Below are 20,357 nucleotides of genomic sequence, written 5' to 3'. Positions count from 1 at the left end.
ACATGAATCGTAGGTTGTTTCCACCCTTGTCATCTGACACATGAAATAAACTCCTATTGTATTATAGATATCGAAGCCGAATCGTATATAATAATAGAATGGGTTTTGGAGATCACTCGGGGTTCCACTTTTATAAAATACCTACATATTGCATAAAAATAACACGAATCATGAGTTTTCTTTTCACCATTTACATCTGACACGAGATAACAAACTCATATCTCCATGACTACCGTCGTAGTCTATGCCAAAGACTACAATATTTTAAGCAAGAAGTTTCAAACCTTAGCGGCTACGGTAACCCCTGGGCCACATACATCATGATAACATTCGGTCGACACCGGAACGAAGTCTTGCGATTATGCAAAAAAGCATCGTATTCTAGTGCGGCTATATTACGTTCAACCGGGGTTTTAATTCGACTAAAGTCCTGACTAAAGACTGGAAGAAAATACGCCGCATTGTATGAGCACTTCGTGTTCGTTAAAGCGGCTTCAGATCTAGAGCCCACATAGTTTTCTTTCCAATAATATCCGCAAGTAGCGCTGCATGATCTTTACAACAAAAACGGCAATAGTTATTAAGGTGCCAAAATTATATGATTACTTTGGCACGGTATTATACACGTTCGAAGATTTGTCATTTTCATTCATTTCATCATCATCATCATCATCATCATTTCAGCCACAGGACTTCCACTACTGAACATAGGCCTCCCCCAATGACTTCCACATCGCACGGTTGGTAGCGGCCTGCATCCAGCGCCTTCCCGCACCTTTATCAGGTCGTCGGTCCACCTTGTGGTGGGTTGACATTGCAGAATATGACTTTTGATAGGTTCATCATAGAATTCGGCGGGAATATCCTCCCGGAGGAAGTTCGTAAAAGGGCGGAACAAGATCTTATAATAATGCAAGGCCGAAGCTGTAACGCGCGTGCTCCTACGTGTAATCCGGCGAGTATGCAATAAATAGTAATGTCTGGTAAATAGTGGTAATACGTATCGTTCGTTCGTTCGTTTCAGCCGAAAAGACGTCCACTGCTGGACAAAGGCCTCCCCCAAGGATTTCCACGAAGACCGATCCTGCACCGCTCGCATACAGGCACCTCCCGCGACCTTCACCAGATCGTCGGTCCACCTAGTGGGAGGCCTGCCCACGCTACGTCTTTCGGCTCGTGGTCGCCACTCAAGAACTTTCCTGCCCCAGCGGCCATCAGCTCTACGAGCTATGTGCCCCGCCCCGTCTATGTCTATATGCGCTACGATTACAGGGTATCATTTTGCATAGTCGCAAGACTTCACTCCGCTGCTGTCAAATCAATGTCGCATAATGTTATCGCAATGTGTGTGGCCCTTGGCCAAATCACAGAAGCTTGCGTAGAAAGAGCACTTGAATGACAATGAAAATCAGGGTTACCATTTTATAAGATCTCCTCACTATTGAGGGTAACAAAGTAACATTAATAATCTAGCCATTAATTACATTTATTACCTATACGAGAAAGTAAAGCAACATGCGGTTTTATTTTAATTAGTAAAATATTTGTAACAGTTTGTTCCAAGTTTAGTTTTACAACAGTATTACTGTTTCAGCTGTCACTGTGAAGCTTTGGGAAAATAAATAAATAGAAAAAATATTAACATAAATATTTATTTAAGTTTTTATGTTCATTATCATAATATGCCAATTTAAGTTACACTGTGTGACAGTCTTTGACACTAAACAAACTCTTCAGCTTAACAATACCTACCTACAGGGTGTTTTTATAGTAATCTTGCTCTTGCTGATGAAACAAGAAGGGTTGATGATTCTACTACTGAAATACAACTACTTTTCTTACAGGACCAATATCAAATTCTCAAAAAAATTCACATCCTCGTGATGGTGATAATTTCTATGGAGAGGTTTTTTTTTTATATTCGGTCTCTTGGGATAAGTTATTCCATTTGAGCAGTAGAATTAATCCTTTTATTTGATCACATATAAAAATAACACAAGTGTTTAGGAAAACTTCTTCTTTGGTATGGTATCACTACGGAGTTATAATGTCGGCAACTCTGTATCACTGACTTGTAACTTTCAAACAGTATGAATAGTAAGGGCACCACATTGGTTTTCTTTCTGAAAAAAGGCTTTCACTTTTAGTACTAACCCTTTAGCACTATTTCATTGAAATAAAAATACAATAAACGCACAGAAGACTGAAATTGAGTCAACTGACGTGACATTTATAATTTGTTGACATTATGACAGTTTGACAAGACTAGGGATTGAAAAAGTTTTAATTGAAAAAGTAAAATGACAATTTATTAAAACGATTCACAAGGATATAATCGATTAAAAATATTTATAAAATGTTCTGATACTTGCCTGTAGCGATTATCCAATCCTGGTTTCTACTGAAAAACTACCTCGTGGCAAGATTTTAATAAAATAATAAAATCTTTATCTTCTCTTTCACAATCTATAAAAGTTCATTTGGTCTATTATTATACATGTGCTATGAATGAGGGTTTTCGCGATTGAAAAATCCGCGAGATGGCAATACGTAGACGCGAGGTCCAAATGCTGCATGATTGGTGGATATTCTATCAATGTCATGTCAAAAATAACCAATCATGCAGCATTTGGACCTCACGTCTACGTATTGCCATCTGGCGGATTTTTCAATCGCGAAAACCCTCATTGGCATAGATTATGAGAGACTGGCAACTATACTAGTGGGTCTAGACAAAGTGCCATTATAATCGCAAACCAGTCGAAAAGTGGTCGAAAAGCCCCTTTTTTGTATGGAATTTGACGGATTCGATTTTCGATTCGATCAAAAAGTGCGTTTTGTCTAGGGGGGCTGGTTGATATATGTTTCTCTCACTTCAACTGGCATTGGATTCAACATCGGATTCTGACACTTTTACAGTTATGATACCATGAATATCAGTTTATGGTCCTAACTATTTTTATTTTATTTACGACCTTCGACCAGTTGGACACTTTAGATAGCTTCTTGTAATAGTGTCAATATCTTTTTAGCTTTTAACGCAAATCTAGTCTTCAAAGCAGTTTAATCGATTTATTTTATTTTCAAAATCGATATTTTATTGTCTATGATGGCCGCAGGAACATCACTATACATGGACTCCCAGCAATAAAGTACGGTAATGCCTCGTACAGATTTTATCGGCAAAAATTATGGAACTTGATAGGTTTTAGACCATGCCACGCACCAAAACGTCCGGAAGTTGTAATAGTATTATAGAATAAACGTTAAAAGACTTATTTATTTAATTTTTCAATGCTTAAGTGTCCATTAGAATGAAAGGGTGCTTAATGTATTAAAAAAAATAGAAAATAATTATGATGGGTTAATGTTTTTGGGCGGTTTTTAGGCGGTTTCTGACAATGTCCTTTGGAGATAAAAACATTGATGTAGGTAGTTTATACAGGGTGGCTAAAACAGTGAGGTCTAAAAGAAAAATTTAGATTCCTTACCTCAAGGTGTACCTAAATCACCCCCATGTATGTAATACGATTGTGCATAGTTTAGGAGATAGAGTTAATTTTGTGATATTTTCAAATTTTGTGACCTAGTAGGCTTCAAACATTTTTATCTTTTTTTTGGGGTGACTTTTCTCAGAATTCTTTTTTTCGACAGATTTGTTATTAATTGCAGATGTTTGAAAAAAATAATCACCTTCCTATCTTTGATTCAAGATACAAAAGTTTTGCTAGAAACATTAAAATTATGCTTTTATCAGAACACTATCAAATTTTCAACTTAAAAGTTTAAGTAAAAAAAAGAACTTCCATAGGTCCAAAACCATTTTAAAAACTGTGCCGTTTCCTGAACATCTATACTTATAATAAATCTGTAGAGAGGTCAATTCTGTACATGAAATATATTTTCAAAATAACTATCAGGGGGTGATTAGTGATCGGATATAAGCTTACACACAAAAAAGCTCATAGTTATAAAGTTGTAGTGGCTCTAAATAAATGACTGAGACGTTTGATGACTCTTAATTAGGCCTTTATTTATGGCTCTTAGAATTGCTTTAGGGCCTTTGAGAAAGCTGGAGACTTGTACATTGTACATACATTGAGAACGCCTGAAAAGCGAAAGTGACAATGTGCGTGACAGTGACAACCTGCACGCGTAGTGGTCGCGGCAGTGTAAAACAACTTTTGCACGCGCAGTGCACGCCGGCTGCACGCGTGGGTTTGACTGAACCTTAACTGACCAGAATTAAATAGATAATATGTAACAGATACAATACATAAGTTGAAGATTCCATTGATGTCTTGGTGATAAGAAAAGAACAAGGTCGTAGTCTGAATTTTTAATCTGACTTTTGACTGAATATCGGCCAGAGACGCCCGCCACTTCCACAGACAGGGCTTCCCGAATATTGTCATTTTCAGGGATGCAAGGATGAGGGATGAAAGTAATGTAAATGTGAGCACTGACCGATCATGTTGTGGAGATTGTCGATGACCACCTCGGTGCTGTAGGTGGCGTCCACGGCGCGCTGCAGGAACGCCGTCCACGTGCTCAGCTCCGCCTCCTGCCGGAACAAGGAATACTTTATTAAGCGCCTTTTGTCATCAAACTTTTTATTTTTAAGTCAAGACGACAGAACACGTTCACAGAAATTTATTATTTTTTCCGAAATTTGATCGATTACACTACCTTTTGCGTAGTCTGCGTATATCTACATAAGTTACCGCTCTAAAACCGGTACGTTACTGGTGAATGCAGTGACCAACGTAGGGTGCCATTATCGGGTTCTCTATAGTGTGAGTGAACCATATAATATGTGTAGCTTAGCCCTATCACACTTGCAGGACAGTGATAGCACTGTCCTGCAAGTTGCTGTGTAGCTCCAGTGTGCAAGGCTCCAATGTGTAAATCCCACAGATCACAGAAACTAAAGGGAGATGTGAAAAGGGGGCGGGGCCGGTGTCGCAGCAATATGCTAAAAAAAGAACACATTGCTCGCGAGCCACGACAGCAATGATGACAGCAGTGACATCATATATGTCAAACAGTTTACATTGCTTGCGTAGTAGGTACCTAGTACTAAATATTATTTGAACTGATACCGCAGTGGATAATGAGCACATTCACACTAACATAATTCATTCAATCGCACGTCACTGCGTATGTATGTAGTGGTAGTGGTGGTGGTAGTATGTACATTACTTAACTGGTGGTATTATGTAGTATGCGAACGAATAGTAGCACTGAATGCAAAGTGTGCATGACACACATTCTTCGCGACATATTGTTTGATAAATCCCTTGGAGGATTGTACGTGTAGGTACTAGTAGGGTTGCAAGGCAGAATGTGTCGTCGGACGTATCTCCATCTACCCAGTAATGGACAACAACTACTGGCTAGATAGAGATACGTCCTACATCAAGTGGCAGCAGGCAAGGCAACATACAAAAATATTAAAACCTGACATTAGCAGAATCACTGCATGGCGCAATACCTAAACAAGAAAATACTATTTAAAATCGTTCATCAAAATAGTATGTTCTGACTTCTGGGTGGGTTTAGAGTTTGATCAAACTAGGTAAGTATCTAATATAGTAGTATAACTAACTATTCACGACATTATTTAAAGTGTATTTGTAATCCCCATGTAAAATCGTACACATACCTTTCCGTTAGTGTAATTTAATACCTATATCGATCACACCAACACGCTGACGCCGTGCCATGAGGCCTTGTAAGGAAGCCGCATAAATAAGTTCTCTCCCAGATTCGCAGGACAACTAGGGCACACTTGTGTCCTAACCTTCGAATATTTTGCTCATTTATCGAAATGATGGCTCAGCAGGTGTCGTCGTGTGAGCGGTTACTAATCGTAATCATTGTCTTACGTAACACTTATATTACGTACGAGCGAGCCCCTATATAAAAAAGTTCGTCTAGTATTAAAACCGCGAAGAAAGATTTCGTTACGCTTCCCAATATTTTTACAGCTACGTTTCCGTTTTGTTGATTTTTAAGAAATGGTTTGATGAGTATTATTGCCATTACAATTTTTTTTAAACTCAGCCTAATTATGAAAACACTCTAATGAATAAGATAGCTGCGCGGAAAAGACTTATGATGTAAAAGTGGGTACCTTGGAAGCCATGCGGTTTGTAAGCCACAAACGTTCCTCTCTTCTTCTGGGGTCCAACGGGTCTCGCACACTCTCAGGCCACAAGCGGCATCTTCCACGTCCTCAAGCGTGCAGCGCCAGAATAAGCATGTCCATTTGCTACATTTGCAAGTAATGCTAAGAGATCATAGCACACGAAGTCAAACAATGCCAACCAGACTATTGCCTTAATTTATGGCATTTTTAAAGAAGAAGAAAAGCAAAGAAAAGTACGTATAAATAAATCCCGCATCTGAAACGAAAAATGGTTGTGTGAGCAACACGTCAACAGGAGGAACGCGTCAACAGGTTATGAAAACACCACCTATGGGATCCAAATACTTACGAAAACTGCTCGCTTATTAGACTTCACTCGCAGTTTTCAGCATCCCAAACCCTCAGCCAAAACAACAATTAGGGAATTCCTGAAAGAAACGATCACATGGAAGTACCACGTACGGAAATACCAAAAATATCAATCCCCGAAAATAAATAAATTTTCTGACGGGAACTCACCTCATGTGTGTTTAAATTATTGACTAATTTAAAATATTCATGGATGCATGTTGCATCGCACGATGAAATTAATACGGGATTATGTCGATATTGCGGCTGCGCACCACGACGAAATAAAATCCAAAGTGATTTGACAGCTCATCTGACAATCGCGAGACGACGTTTCGTTTCACCAGCGTAATAAATAAATGGTATCAAAAACCATACTGCAAAACAATTCCTGTACCGTGAGAGAAGTACATCTAAAAAATGCTAAATGAAATACTGGAGATTGAGATAGTTAAGAGTTTATTGCTATATGTCGTAAATTACAATGTTATGCTAATGCTAAGAATGACGTGTGATTGCTATGAATGCGATGAAAGCACTGATTTATTGAACGGAATTAGAACGCACAAACGGCGGAATTGCTGACGGAATGATTTGAGTGTAATACAATATGTACACCGTACAATTCCCAAAACAATGAAAATATTCTGTTTAAAAATAGAATTAGAAAAATAAAAACATAAGGAAATATTTAATTAAAAATACTTTGAATCGATATCTCAACGATACCGACCGAATTACCGAACCACAAAGCAATGAGCGCAATTTATTAGAAATTACTTTCCAATCATACCAATAGATGTCATTAGTGGTATGGTATCTGAAAACCTAATAGGTATCTAGTAAGGAAATCAATTCACAAAAAACAGCTGAGCTGCAACGTTACACCATACCCCACGTTGGGCGCCACTGCGCGGTTGAATTTTTACCTGGCGGCTTGGTGACCGGAGTTGAACCGAAACGATGCAAACGGACAAGGTGGTTAGTGGTGCCAATCTCGAGGGACTCAGAGTCGTATAATTTAGGTTCGGTTTGGTAAATATTATTTATTCATCATCATCCTTTCATCCATAGGACGTCCACTGCTGAATGAGCTTCATCTCCCCGAGTAGGCATCGAAAAACAAAACACGCGTGGCGTACCCGCCGGCGCGGGTTTAATCCATAAGGGATTCACGTCTTTACCCATTGTAAAAAAATATTTAGTATGTGTGGTGTACTACTATACAAATAAAGAGTGTGCGCTATGGCAACACTGACTAGTACGGCGCGGTGGGGAGTCAGTCGTAGTCGGGCCGCCACACGGGACGGACGTCAGTGCTTGCACTAGCTTACACAGTGAACATATATCAGTGTTTTATTTAAGACACCACATTGGCGACGAGGATAAAAGTGAGTAATTAATAATTTTAATGATTATATACCCAATAAATTAAATAAAATAAAAGGGAGGTAGCTACAATCATTACACTTACAGAATGTACATTCGCAGTCTATTTGCCGATTATTATTTATCAAAATCATTATTATTATCGACATCAAGTCAATTAATATTTAATTTTACAAACAATACCAAACCTACAAACCCATAGTAATATTGATTTTGATTTTGTTGCGCGTACGCATGAGTCACAGATGTTATGTTGATTAACAAACTCGTTACTTACCAAAAGTAAATCATGATCATTATTGAGCCAAACTGACGCAGACAGAATATGTCTGCCCGCCAGTTATCGACTTTTGACGCAGACGATGTATGTCTGCCCACCAGTTGAAGGGTACCTATTTAAACTGTAATTTGGAATGCCACTGAGACTCGTTTTGATCATCATTCCTTATCGAACTAAATAATTTATATTAAAACAATGATCGTATTCCTGAACGAATTAAATTGGTTCACTACAATGAAATATACGTAATATGAGTAGGTTACCTCCTGTTTGCATCAATGCTACCTATAAAACGAGACAAGATAGTGTATTGTCAAGAAATTATGATAATCTGATTGGGTATATAATCATAAATAATAAACAAAGCAAGTCGTGAATTGCTAATATACAATAAACAAAGCAAGTTGTGAATTGCTAATATGGAATAATAAACAAAGCAAGTTGTGAATTGCTAAATAATAAACAAAGCAAGTCGTGAATTGCTAATATGGAATAATAAACAAAGCAAGTCGTGAATTGCTAATATGGAATAATAAACAAAGCAAGTAGTGAATTGCTAATATGGAATAATAAACAAAGCAAGTCGTGAATTGCTAATATGGAATAATAAACAAAGCAAGTAGTGAGTTGCTAATATGGAATAATAAACAAACTTCATTTATATTCAAGTATCAGTGTGTTATTAAATCAAGTATCAGTGTGTTATTAAATCAAGTATCAGTGTGTTATTAAAGAGTTTTATTACAAAGTATCAGTCTGTTATTAAAGAGTTCCATACAACGACACGAGACAAATAATAATTTATTGTCACGTAGAAAATATTCAACAATGAAAGTTGTGAAATTCATAAGTGGTCTTAAAGTCCACCTGGTATCGTTGTGTGTTTGAGTTTCATGTAATAATTGCACCATAATATAGGTTTATTATGGTGTCTGAAAATTTATTATAGTAAAGTATATAGATTTATTTATTTACTTTAAATGCAAGTGAGCTTACAGATAAATCCTAAGCGCTCACATTGTCAATTTAAATTACATATTCATTTAATTAATTGCACACTAAGCGTTTAAAAGGTCTTAAAACTAAATCTGTACAAACATCTAATATTAGTAAGTACCTACTTATATCTATTTAAGGTTAGTAGACAAAAAAAAAAACATAATTTATTACAAAGTACCTACTCCAACGAACTGACATGACCCGAGACAAGATAATATTTTAAACTTTCATGATATTAAGAGGATTTCCCGTCAAAAAAAAACAGAAGTATTATATTAGAAAAAAAAAAACGAGGCAAGTTGTGAATTGTCAGAGACAAGCTATGAACCGTCAAAAAAGTTAAACAATATCCCACACAGTACAAACGGCTGTTTGTGTTGGTCTCGGTTTTCTTTTTGGAATTGTGATGTGATGATTTATGATTGATGAAGAGATGTGGTAACCATTAAATTTGACGTAGCCTAGAATATCTATTATAAAAAAAAAAAAAAAATAAAAAAAAAAAAAATGGACGTGACTTCCATCGAAAATATTCACAAGGTACCTACAGTACTGTATCACGCGCACAAGTAATAGGTTGTCAACTGATCTCTGTCACGTTAGAAGTAATATGGTAGACGTCAGCAGTGTGACGGTGAGCCAGTGAATCGTGTATACGGCACTCATAAAGGTGATATACAAGTACAGCGTGCCCATAGTCATCAATTTCTCGACATTGCAACCAATATGTGCTTGATTCTGAAAACAACTAAGAATCAGTATTGTCAGACAAACCAAAAAAAAAAAATGTCGTTTACCTACTTAGGTCCCACTAAAAAAGAACTTAATCGGTACACCTGTTTACTGTGTCAAATGTGAACTAGAGGACGGTACACAATTTAAGTCGTACCTACTCCATTTTGAAAAGTCAAACCAAATTGTTTATGCAGTTGACACAGCGCTGTATCGTTGGTCAGATGTAGATATTATAGCGTCTGACAAATATGGTGATTGCATTGAATTTTAAGACATCAAATTATTATTCTTCTTGTTGTGTCCACAACAAAGCTATACAGTGTCAACCCAAAACCCCGCTTCAAGAGTAGTGTTGTCAATAGCATACATTAAATCTTCCCGCGTGCAGTTGATTGGGCACGCAGGGCACGACATCATGTGGTCCATCGACTGGAGAACACAACCACATTTTCACTCCAAGTTTGATCACCATCCAGGAATCTTATTTATCCGATGGGAAGTTATTCCTTGGCACTTTGCCGTATTCCTTGAGTTTATGTATGCAACATCTTCACATCACAGCATTTTGTCACAGTCACAGCACAAATACATTTCACATTATTTCAAGAAAGAAAGAAAAGTGTTGTAACTTTAATAACACGTCTAAAGCTGGCAAGCAACTACATAAATCACTGATATTGTATGGATCATACCTACCTAAGTAGTGTAGTGTTCTATAATTTGTATAAATTACCTCAATGGTTATCACCAATCAGTCACCAAGGGTACATTATCAAAGGTACAAAGACGTATAAAAGGCAGGATTGTAATAGTCATTTTGTATAGCCAGGGATAAAGCCGATATTATATATTAGCCATCATGTGGAACGATTATAAACAAGCGATTTTCATCACAATAACTATTATCGAAAAATGGCAGTTGTTCCTTGGCACTGATGTTCGTTTTGTATATTGAAAAATACAACTGATAACCACTTAGTAGCAGGGGTGCGATAATCACTAGCATGCACAAAATGATTAATTATCGACCGGTGCTAATAAATAATCAACGTTGTAAATCAAAATTGCTAGTCGTGGAAGGACGTGATATATGTGGGAATAAAAAAGGGGTGGAAATTAATGGTGAAATGTTTGTATAATATATATTATAGCGATTGGAAAGGAAATCGTTAACTTAGATAGACAATATTTACAGTTATTTTGACTAATAACTACACTACTGAATCAACTTTGATGAAAATGAATGTTTTGAGATAGGTACATACCTCTTCGCTCAGTAACCACTGAAAACTAGCGTTGTAGTGCTACGCACTGCGGCATTATGCTGAGTGGAAGCCCTTTTTGGCATTATTACCAAATTAATTTATACGCTGTCCAAATTTGTAATTTGCTGGTTTAATGTGCCAAATAAATATACCTATATTATTTCATCTTACGAATAAAGAAGTCAATTAAATTAAGTCAAATCTAATCAAATATTTTATTTAGCAGAACCAATGTCAGGATAATACGGGTGTCCAGTATCTGAGTCAGTTTCAATAATAATGTTCTACCGCGGATGGTACCGTTAGACATATTATAATATACAGACAAACTATACAGACATTCGTACACTTAGCCTAATAAAACAAAAATATATACCTATCCTATGTGAATATTATGTTGCTATGCCAATAATACAATATTACATTATAACGAAAAAAAAGACTGCTGTTCATTTAATTTTTCCCTGCTAAAATTTGAGAACGGCTGCGCCGATTTGGATGCTTTTGGTTTTGATATGTTTGACATAGTTTAGTGACGCCTTAAATGGGAAAACAATATGGATCTAGAACCAGTGATGATTCGATGAAAATCGAAGCGCACTCGGTGCCGGTGGTGGTTTGGGAAACCAATCACTACCAAAATGGTTATAAAACCTGTAATGGTTGATGAAAATTGAAAGGCACGCGGTGCCGGTGGTCGTTTGGAAAATCAAACGCTACCAAAATGATATTACATAATATATACATACAATATAATATACAGCGTGACAGATCATTTTAGTTTCGAAAGGAATGGACATTTATAACTTCAAGTCTCATACATCATAATTATGTCTAAAAAAATGCATATAACAACGATAGGAATTCATTAACTCGGTAGCATACAAATAATGAACGTTGAAAATAATTGTGTAATTATTCAACAGCGTTGTTATTCACTCGTAAGTGTCATTTATTGAGAAATTCAACAACATATTGAAGCCTTGTCAGCAAGCCTGTCAGTGAGACAGTAGCTTCACAGTTCATATTTCATGGCAAAATAAAGACAAGTCTATGAAAAAGTGTGAGTGATGTGCCTGCCTACACATTTCAGATTAACTACATAAGATTAACCTGTGGGAGTAGTGAACGCACTATACATATTTTGTGCCACAAACTGTATAAAGGTAAATGATGAATATATAAAATACTAGTAAAGCCTTTAAAAGCGGCCCACAGAGGTGACTGAGTTTCTTGCGCTGCTTCTTCTCAGCACTGGCCCACTTACTGTTCCGAAGCAGTGGTAGATGAAACTTTATTTTTATTGTATTTTAACTAGATCAGCTGAGCTAGGATGCGCACCCTGATGGAATCTTTCCATGATTTTAGACAACAGACGTATGGGCTTATCATTCAAAGTTTATAAAAAGTTTATCATGGCGCGCATCCTAGGCCTACACTAAGGAAATTAAAATTGTAAGAAAAATAATTGACATATTAATTTGAGATACCTACCTATCTTGTGGGAAATTCGTAATGTAATAAGTGGACACACCTACTATTTATTAACTTATTTGAGGTCAAATAATAATGTGTTGTGAAGTGATGCTTGAGTCTAATATTTTATTTGATAAATTGGCTATTTTGTCCAAAAATGGTTGAATATTAATTTGACCTTTTGATTTGTTTCAATCTAATTGAAAGGAAGATGTGTAACGTGTCAGGAAATTGAATAAGCAAAATATTTATGTGTAATTTGTAAGCTCATAGAAAGTACTTACTAATTAAGTATTACAGATCATTAATGGGCTATTGTCCAAAGATGGTTGAATATTTTGACCTTTTGACTTGTTTCAATTTAATTGAAAGGAAGATGAGTAACGTGTCAGGAAATTGAATAAGCAAAATATTTGTGTATAATTTGCAAGCTTATAGAAAGTACCTACTTACTAGTTATTACAAACCAATGTACCTTAATTTAGTAGTAGTATTAATTATAATACAGTGTGAGTCACGTTAAAGTGTACATATGAAAATAGATGAAACTAGACCTATTTTTATCGACAAAAAAGAGGTCAAAATTTTTTTGAGATTTTTTTTTATTTTTTTATGGAATTTTTTTTCTTCCAATTACGTATTGTAAAGAAAACGTAATAACTTTTAAACTAAGCGGTATATCCTGATAAAATAAAAACAGTAATAATGCTAAATAACAGGCGATACTAAAAAAATACATAAAATATACAAAAAAGGCCAACAAATAATAAAAAGTGATACTTTTTGAAAAAAATCTGCTTAAAAATTCGTGTTTTTTTGGTTATTTGATAAATTACTCCAAAAAATGCCCCTATAACAGGTGGTTTTTATTCTTTTGTATTATTCTCTATCGTATTACCTTTGTAAAACCAAAAATTGCATGTCTCTATCCCTCCCGACTACGACTGACTCCCCACTGGGGAGTCAGTCGTAGTCGGGCCGCCACACGGGACGGACGTCAGTGCTTGCACTAGCTTACACAGTGAACATATATCAGTGTTTTATTTAAGACACCACAGTATGGACAGAAGAAAAGATACTCGTGTGGTGCGCTAGATGGTGAGTGACACAGTAACTTCTTGTAGAAGTCAGTCCTATCGCTTCGGCACCTACTGATTACTGACGAAGCTGCGAAGGTATGTATGTAAACGAAACAGTACTTGACTCTTGAGACAGGCTAAATTACACCAAATTGTTGACAAAATTGAGTTTAAATATTTTCGCGAAGAAAACTCTCTGTGCTAGTAGTTTTGGCTCCAAGCATCGATCAATGATCAATAGGTCAATGGTATCTTAAGCTTATGGTCCCCGACCGCACCGAGTGTTCACGACACGACAGTCTAGACAGCACGGGATCAGAGGCGCGTGCGATGTGGTGATGCGTATTGCGTACGGTCGGTTGTAGCACGCGCGCTTATTTATAGAGATGATGGTCACGGCCACGGCGCGGGTCGCTGCACGCGCGCGAGCCCGCCAGGCCGCGCGGACCCTGCCCTAGCGCCCGTCTCTGATAGCACGAATAAATATAGCTATGACCGCGCGGGCTTCCGAGCCGTGACCTCCCGGGGTAATTGAGACATCCCATAAACTTCTACTATTAATTTGATTACCTTACACTTGCCTTGACCGGAAGTAAACAACTTCAAAATAATCTACATTGTGTAATTATATCACCACTATTTTCTAATAAATAAGCAACTAATATGCTTGTGTTAAAATGGGTACAACTGCATGAGGATTTGTGATGAGTGCTGCTGACAACGCCACTCTTGTGGCGGAGTTTTGAGCTGATACTGTGTAGATTTGTTGTCGACACGTTAAGAAGAAAAATGAGTGCTAGCTTAACGGATATACTAATTATATACTTTTTAAATACATACTTAACATAGGTACATAGTAACACTCAGACCTGTCAAAGAAATGAACCACTACCTACTACCTACACCAAACGGCCGATATTAGCCGATATTATGTTACTCACCTATTCGTAAGCCTGATTAAGTGTCCGACCGAAAATTGATTTTTTTAGCCGAAAACGTAAAAGATTTAGGTCGGGTTGCTACATAATAATATCTCTCCAAATGTGTCCCATATCTGCCAAATTTCAATTTGTTTTTGTGAAATATCAACAACAACTTTTCCGTGTGAGGAAAAGGACAACAAATCGCAAATGCGCTGTGTAATAAAAAACGTAAGCGACAAGTTGGAAATTATTTAGTTATTGAAAAACCAAATATAGCCTGACCAGGAACATAAAAACCCTGGCATAGAGGCGCGTCAATTGCATTTGATAGTGCAACACTGAGTACAGTCGTACCTGTGTTAAATTAATAGGCTAACTTTATGTATCAGGATTCAGCATTACGGGCTAATTTGATATTTTCATAAATTAACGAAAAAATATTATTATAGGTAACCTGGTTTAAATAAATTAAATGAAACCATCAATCGAGCTGGTAGGATTTATTTTATTATTCATCAATAATCAAATACAGAACTTCAATATTCAACTGCAATGTCTGCTCATGAACGCTTCAAACTCGGTACTTCATTATTCCCAATTCCATAAAATTCAACACGAAAGTGACAAAAATTTTTAAAATAGGTGGTTGAAACAAACCACATCTAATTTTCATAGTGGACTGTACTATACGATAAACATGTCAGTCAATTTGACAACCTTTGTCGGAAACATTATTCAATGAAAATATTGTCCGAACCCTTAGTATTTCTCTTCGACAAATACTTTAACACATTGTGAACCACTTTTCTTTCACGACTATAAAAAGATTTTAGCAATTTAATTCACAAAATCAATTGCGCACATTTAAAATAAAGTTTGTTTACACTTTGACAGCAATAGACTGACATGCAAGATGGCATGTCAATGAAGTTTTCAGTTACTGTTGCCATTAAAAGAAATTAGTACCATTAGTTTTCCGCAACATGGCGAGGGTTTTTATGTTCCTGGTCGGGCTATACTACTTAAATATAATAATTTTAACAATATTTAGAATCGGTTATTACCTTACCAATACACAAAATTTGGGATTTAAATATTAGCCTATCTGCTTATACGAGTAAAACGAAAGAAAAGAGTAGGTAATAGAAGGATATTTTTTTTCTATCGAGAATATTGTTTCCACATATGTTTCGGCTTTAGTAAAACACTTTATTTATTAGTCAACTATGACGTATAAGAAAAAAAAAAACAAAAGTTAAAAGAAAAGTAGGATTACAGGTTTTTTAAAAACGATAAATATTCGCGAGGCATCACTTTAAGTAAAAACTTCTAAAACCGTAGATATTTTAACCAAAATCATATTTAAATTTTGACAGTTGATGGACTGATTTGGATAAGGATTGATTATACAGGGTGTTAGGGTAAAATGGGCGAACTTGTATTTTTAAAATGATCTTACCTATACACCCACGAAGTTTGTCTAACCTTCCGGAAAACACCCTGTATAAATAATATTTTCCTAGAGAAAACTTTATATTTATCATAAGTTATATTACCAATGTGATTTTAAATCGGCGAGGTGACGGTAGTCCATTAAAGTAAGGCGCATTATAGTGAGATGGTAAGATAATGATGATGACAGCGCGTAATATGATCATAACGAGTGAAAACATTGTAACCTTGAGGCTTCAGCACTCTACTCTCACTTCCCGAGTTTCGAAATAATAAGCTTAATGCAAAAATACTTTTTATATTGTAGGTACGAAAGTCCAAATTTGACAAGTGGCTCATCCCCGCGCACATTTTTTATGTTTTTGATTTAGGTAATCCAGTCACAGCCTGGAATTATGCCTCGCTCTTTCAAGAACACGACATCTCGCTTCAGCCACCCCGGCCCCCCGCTATATACGCGCCTGACTACATTATTCGAGACTTGTTGCTAAAATTTAGCAACTAAATTGAATAGTCTATTTAACAGCTAACTCTTAGTGTAAATAAGATTCACTATACCTATCACAGCAAAACTTAACTTTCTAATACAGTTTTAGCAGGTCCTTGGCCTATGAGAAAGCGAGGCGAGAACCCAAAAAGAATCAAATATGATCTGAACCGGATAGATAATAATATGATCATCATCATCATCATCATCATTTCAGCCACAGGACGTCAGCAGTGGACGTAGACCTCCTCCCCCAATGATTTCCACAATGGCCGGTCGGTGGCGGCCTGCATCCAGCGCCTTTTCACTAATAATATAAACATCTCATTACCTGCTTCGTTAATTAACACATACATTATTTTAGACTAAGAGCTAGTGAACGCCAGACCTACGTCATTTTATAAAAGCTGAAAGTTTGTCAGCGTATGCTCCCAATGTAGGATAGAATGTTGGTGAATCATGAAGTTTGGGTCATCGTGGCTTTGGCAGCTATCCTAAAAAAACTGTCTGGCAAGGAGTTGGAACTGTCAAATCTATCTGGCTGATGTGGAAACAACTTCTAACCATTACCCAAACATTATACATAAAAATCAGATTTTATGCTATAACGTAAGTAGAATTACAGTCTATTGAATATACAGAAAAAGCCACCGTAAAAGTTAGGATTACGTTATACCATAAAAGCTGATTTTTATATAAAATATTAGGGCAATAATTAGACTAGCTCTTAGTCTATTTGGTTGGAAGTGGAACGCAAACATTAACTCACGCGTCCGCGTCGCAGCAGCAGCAGACAGCGCATCGAGTCACACATTTAAGCAAAATCAATACGTGTCATAAGGTACAACAAATCAGTGACGATCGCGAGCGATATCGCCGACACACTTCTCATCGCTCAGTTTTGACACAGTATATTTATCTACTGTGGTTTTGAGGACAACGCCGATGATAATATATCGACTGTTATTGGAGCAGTATATGTATTGCTTTATGAGGCACATTATAATAGAATAGAAAATCAAGTGGATTATCATCATAATTTTTGTAGTGAGTTGGAATACATCGGTGTGCAGACAGCGCGGGCGGGCGCAGCCCCTACGCGCTTTCACTCTCACGCGCAGCCCGCGCCGTCCCTGCACCATGCTTAATCCATCATTATTAGAAAGTAAATTTCCATTTATACCTATGCAAAATCCTGATCAAAGTACTTTTTACGTGCCATTGTCTGCGCTCGTGTACTAGGCATTGTTACACATTTTCCGTTATACAGTGTGTCCGGGCATGTAGTGATCAAACTTTAAAGGCGTAATCTATGGACAATTTTATCGATGAAAATACTTCAAATTTGGGGCCTGGCCCATTTCTCGAAAAATTACATCGATTTAAGTTTTTAATTTCTAGTTTTCACCTCTTCCCTTAAAAACAAGTGAAAGCGTGAATAGCTTAACATTATTAAGCAAATATTTTATATCATGCGATAGCCAATAAAATTATCTATTAGTAGGAGAAGAAAACAGATACAAATTTCATACATTTTATGGGAGTAAGAATGGATTTAATTTGAAAAATACATTACTTTTTTCACTTCTTTTTCAGTTATTTTCCAACACAAGAAAAACCAGGTCGTTAAGGTATGTTTTATTTGCATTGTATTATTAGTATTTGAGCTATTCTACAAAACGAATGTAAATTTATTAGTCTACGTCTATTAGTTTCGACGTAATTGTTGAACAAAGATAGCTCTTCCCAGCGGTTTCCATAGCGCACGCGACATGCGAAAATGCACTGCCTGAAAGAATCACTCAGCCTATTCCGATTACTATGGAAACCGCTGGGAAGGGGTATCTTTGTTCAACAATTATGTCGAAACTAATAGACGTAGACTAATAAATTTACATTCGTTTTGTAGAATAGCTCAAATACTAAAAATACAATGCAAATAAAACATACCTTAACGACCTGGTTTTTCTTGTGTTGGAAAATAACTGAAAAAGAAGTGAAAAAAGTAATGTATTTTTCTAATTAAATCCATTCTTACTCCCATAAAATGTATGAAACTTGTGTCTGTTTTCTTCTTCTACTAATAGATAATTTTATTGGCTATCGCATGATATAAAACATTTGCCTATTTATGTTAAGCTACCCACGCTTTCACTTGTTTTTTAAAGAAGAGGTGTAAACTAAAAATTAAAAACTTAAATCGATGTAATTTTTCGAGAAATGGGTCAAGCCCCAAATTTGAAGTATTTTCATCGATAAAATTGTCCATAGATTACGCCCTTAAAGTTTGATCACTACATGCCCGGACACACTGTATTCTGCAATGTTGAACAATGTGTGGCCTTTGTGCTTGTGGACGAAAAAACTGTACAAGGTACCCAATCTTCATGTTTAAAACTGTATTTCATAACCTACTAGTGTAATGATTTTAGAATTTATATTGTATTTTATACGATTATTGGTTACTTTTAAATAGTTATCGCAACAATTTTAGTATTTTTATTGTATTTTAGAAGAACCCAAAAACCCATTATTAAATTAAAATACTTTATTTTTTTGATTTTTTTTTTGATAAAATACTTTATTTGATTACTTCCTAGGCATTTTGCAGACATTAGAATGATTTTAGAATTTATTGTGTATTACATCCAATTATTTCATATTTATTATTTAATTTAATTATTTTAGATTTTTATTGTATACATTTTAGTATTTTAAAAATTAAAAAACAGCTAATTATGAAATAAGTATTGCATTTGACTAGTTCCGGGGCATGCCGTCGATAAGTCGTTTTGAACCGGTCGACTTTCACTCATGGAAGGGGAAGTTACCTTATCGCTGGCATGCCGCTGGACAGGCAGTTCGATTTGAGCGTTCAAAGCAAGAGGTACTATTAAGATGACGTCATAATGTCGGAATTGTGTAAATCAGTGGTGCTGAAATACAAGTTAGAACAACCTACAAGAGTGTTTCATTTCAACTCAGAAGTGGTACGTGATCTACAGCTCATAAGGTACGTTTTTATTTATTTGGTTAAAAAGTAATTGATTTTAAAAGTTCAAGTAGAAAAACGTATGAATATTTCGTTTAATGCATGAAATAGTTATTTTTAAAACAAGGCTAGACGCGCCTTCAGTTTATCAGGCTAGATGCGCCTTAGACTATGACTAAGACTATGACTATGACCATGACTATGACCATGACTAAGACTTAGTATAACGATGCTAGACGCGCCTCCAGTTTATTAAGCTGGATGCACCTTAGACTATGACTATGACTTAGTATAACGAGGCTAGACGTGCCTCCAGTTTATCAGGCTAGATGCGCCATTGACTATGACTAAGTATGAGAGACTGGACGCGCCTCCAGTTTATTAGGCTAGATGCGCCTTAGACTATGACTATGACTATGACCATGACTATGACCATGACCATGACTGTGACTGACTTAGTATATCGAGGCTAGACGCGCCTCCAGTTTATTAGGCTAGATGCGCCTTAGACTAGATGCGCCTTAGACTATGACTATGACCATGACTGTGACTGACTTAGTATATCGAGGCTCGATGCGCCTCCAGTTTATTAGGCTAGATGCGCCTTGGACTATGACTTAGTAAAACGAGGCTAGACGTGCCTCCAGTTTATCAGACTAGATGCGCCATTGACTATGACTAAGTATGAGACATGTAGAGGTTCCTTAAGAACAAAATATTCGACCATTTGTAAGTACTATTAATTAGTCTAAACGAATGAAGATATTTTGACTTTTGACTT

At 36.3% G+C, this 20,357-nt stretch overlaps 1 protein-coding gene across 1 annotated transcript in view; it reads right to left on the bottom strand.

Annotated features, from left to right (window-relative positions):
• Positions 1-20,357, bottom strand: part of LOC135077260 (uncharacterized) — a 33,522-nt gene that overhangs the window by 1,618 nt on the left and 11,547 nt on the right. Inside the window, exon 2 of the mRNA XM_063971796.1 lies at positions 4,468-4,564. Coding sequence (XP_063827866.1) covers positions 4,468-4,564 — 97 coding nt within the window. The remainder of the gene's footprint in view (positions 1-4,467; positions 4,565-20,357) is intronic.

Source organism: Ostrinia nubilalis, chromosome 13 (assembly GCF_963855985.1).
Source record: "Ostrinia nubilalis chromosome 13, ilOstNubi1.1, whole genome shotgun sequence".
Lineage (NCBI taxonomy): Eukaryota > Metazoa > Arthropoda > Insecta > Lepidoptera > Crambidae > Ostrinia > Ostrinia nubilalis.
This window is presented reverse-complemented; position numbering and strand designations above follow the sequence as displayed.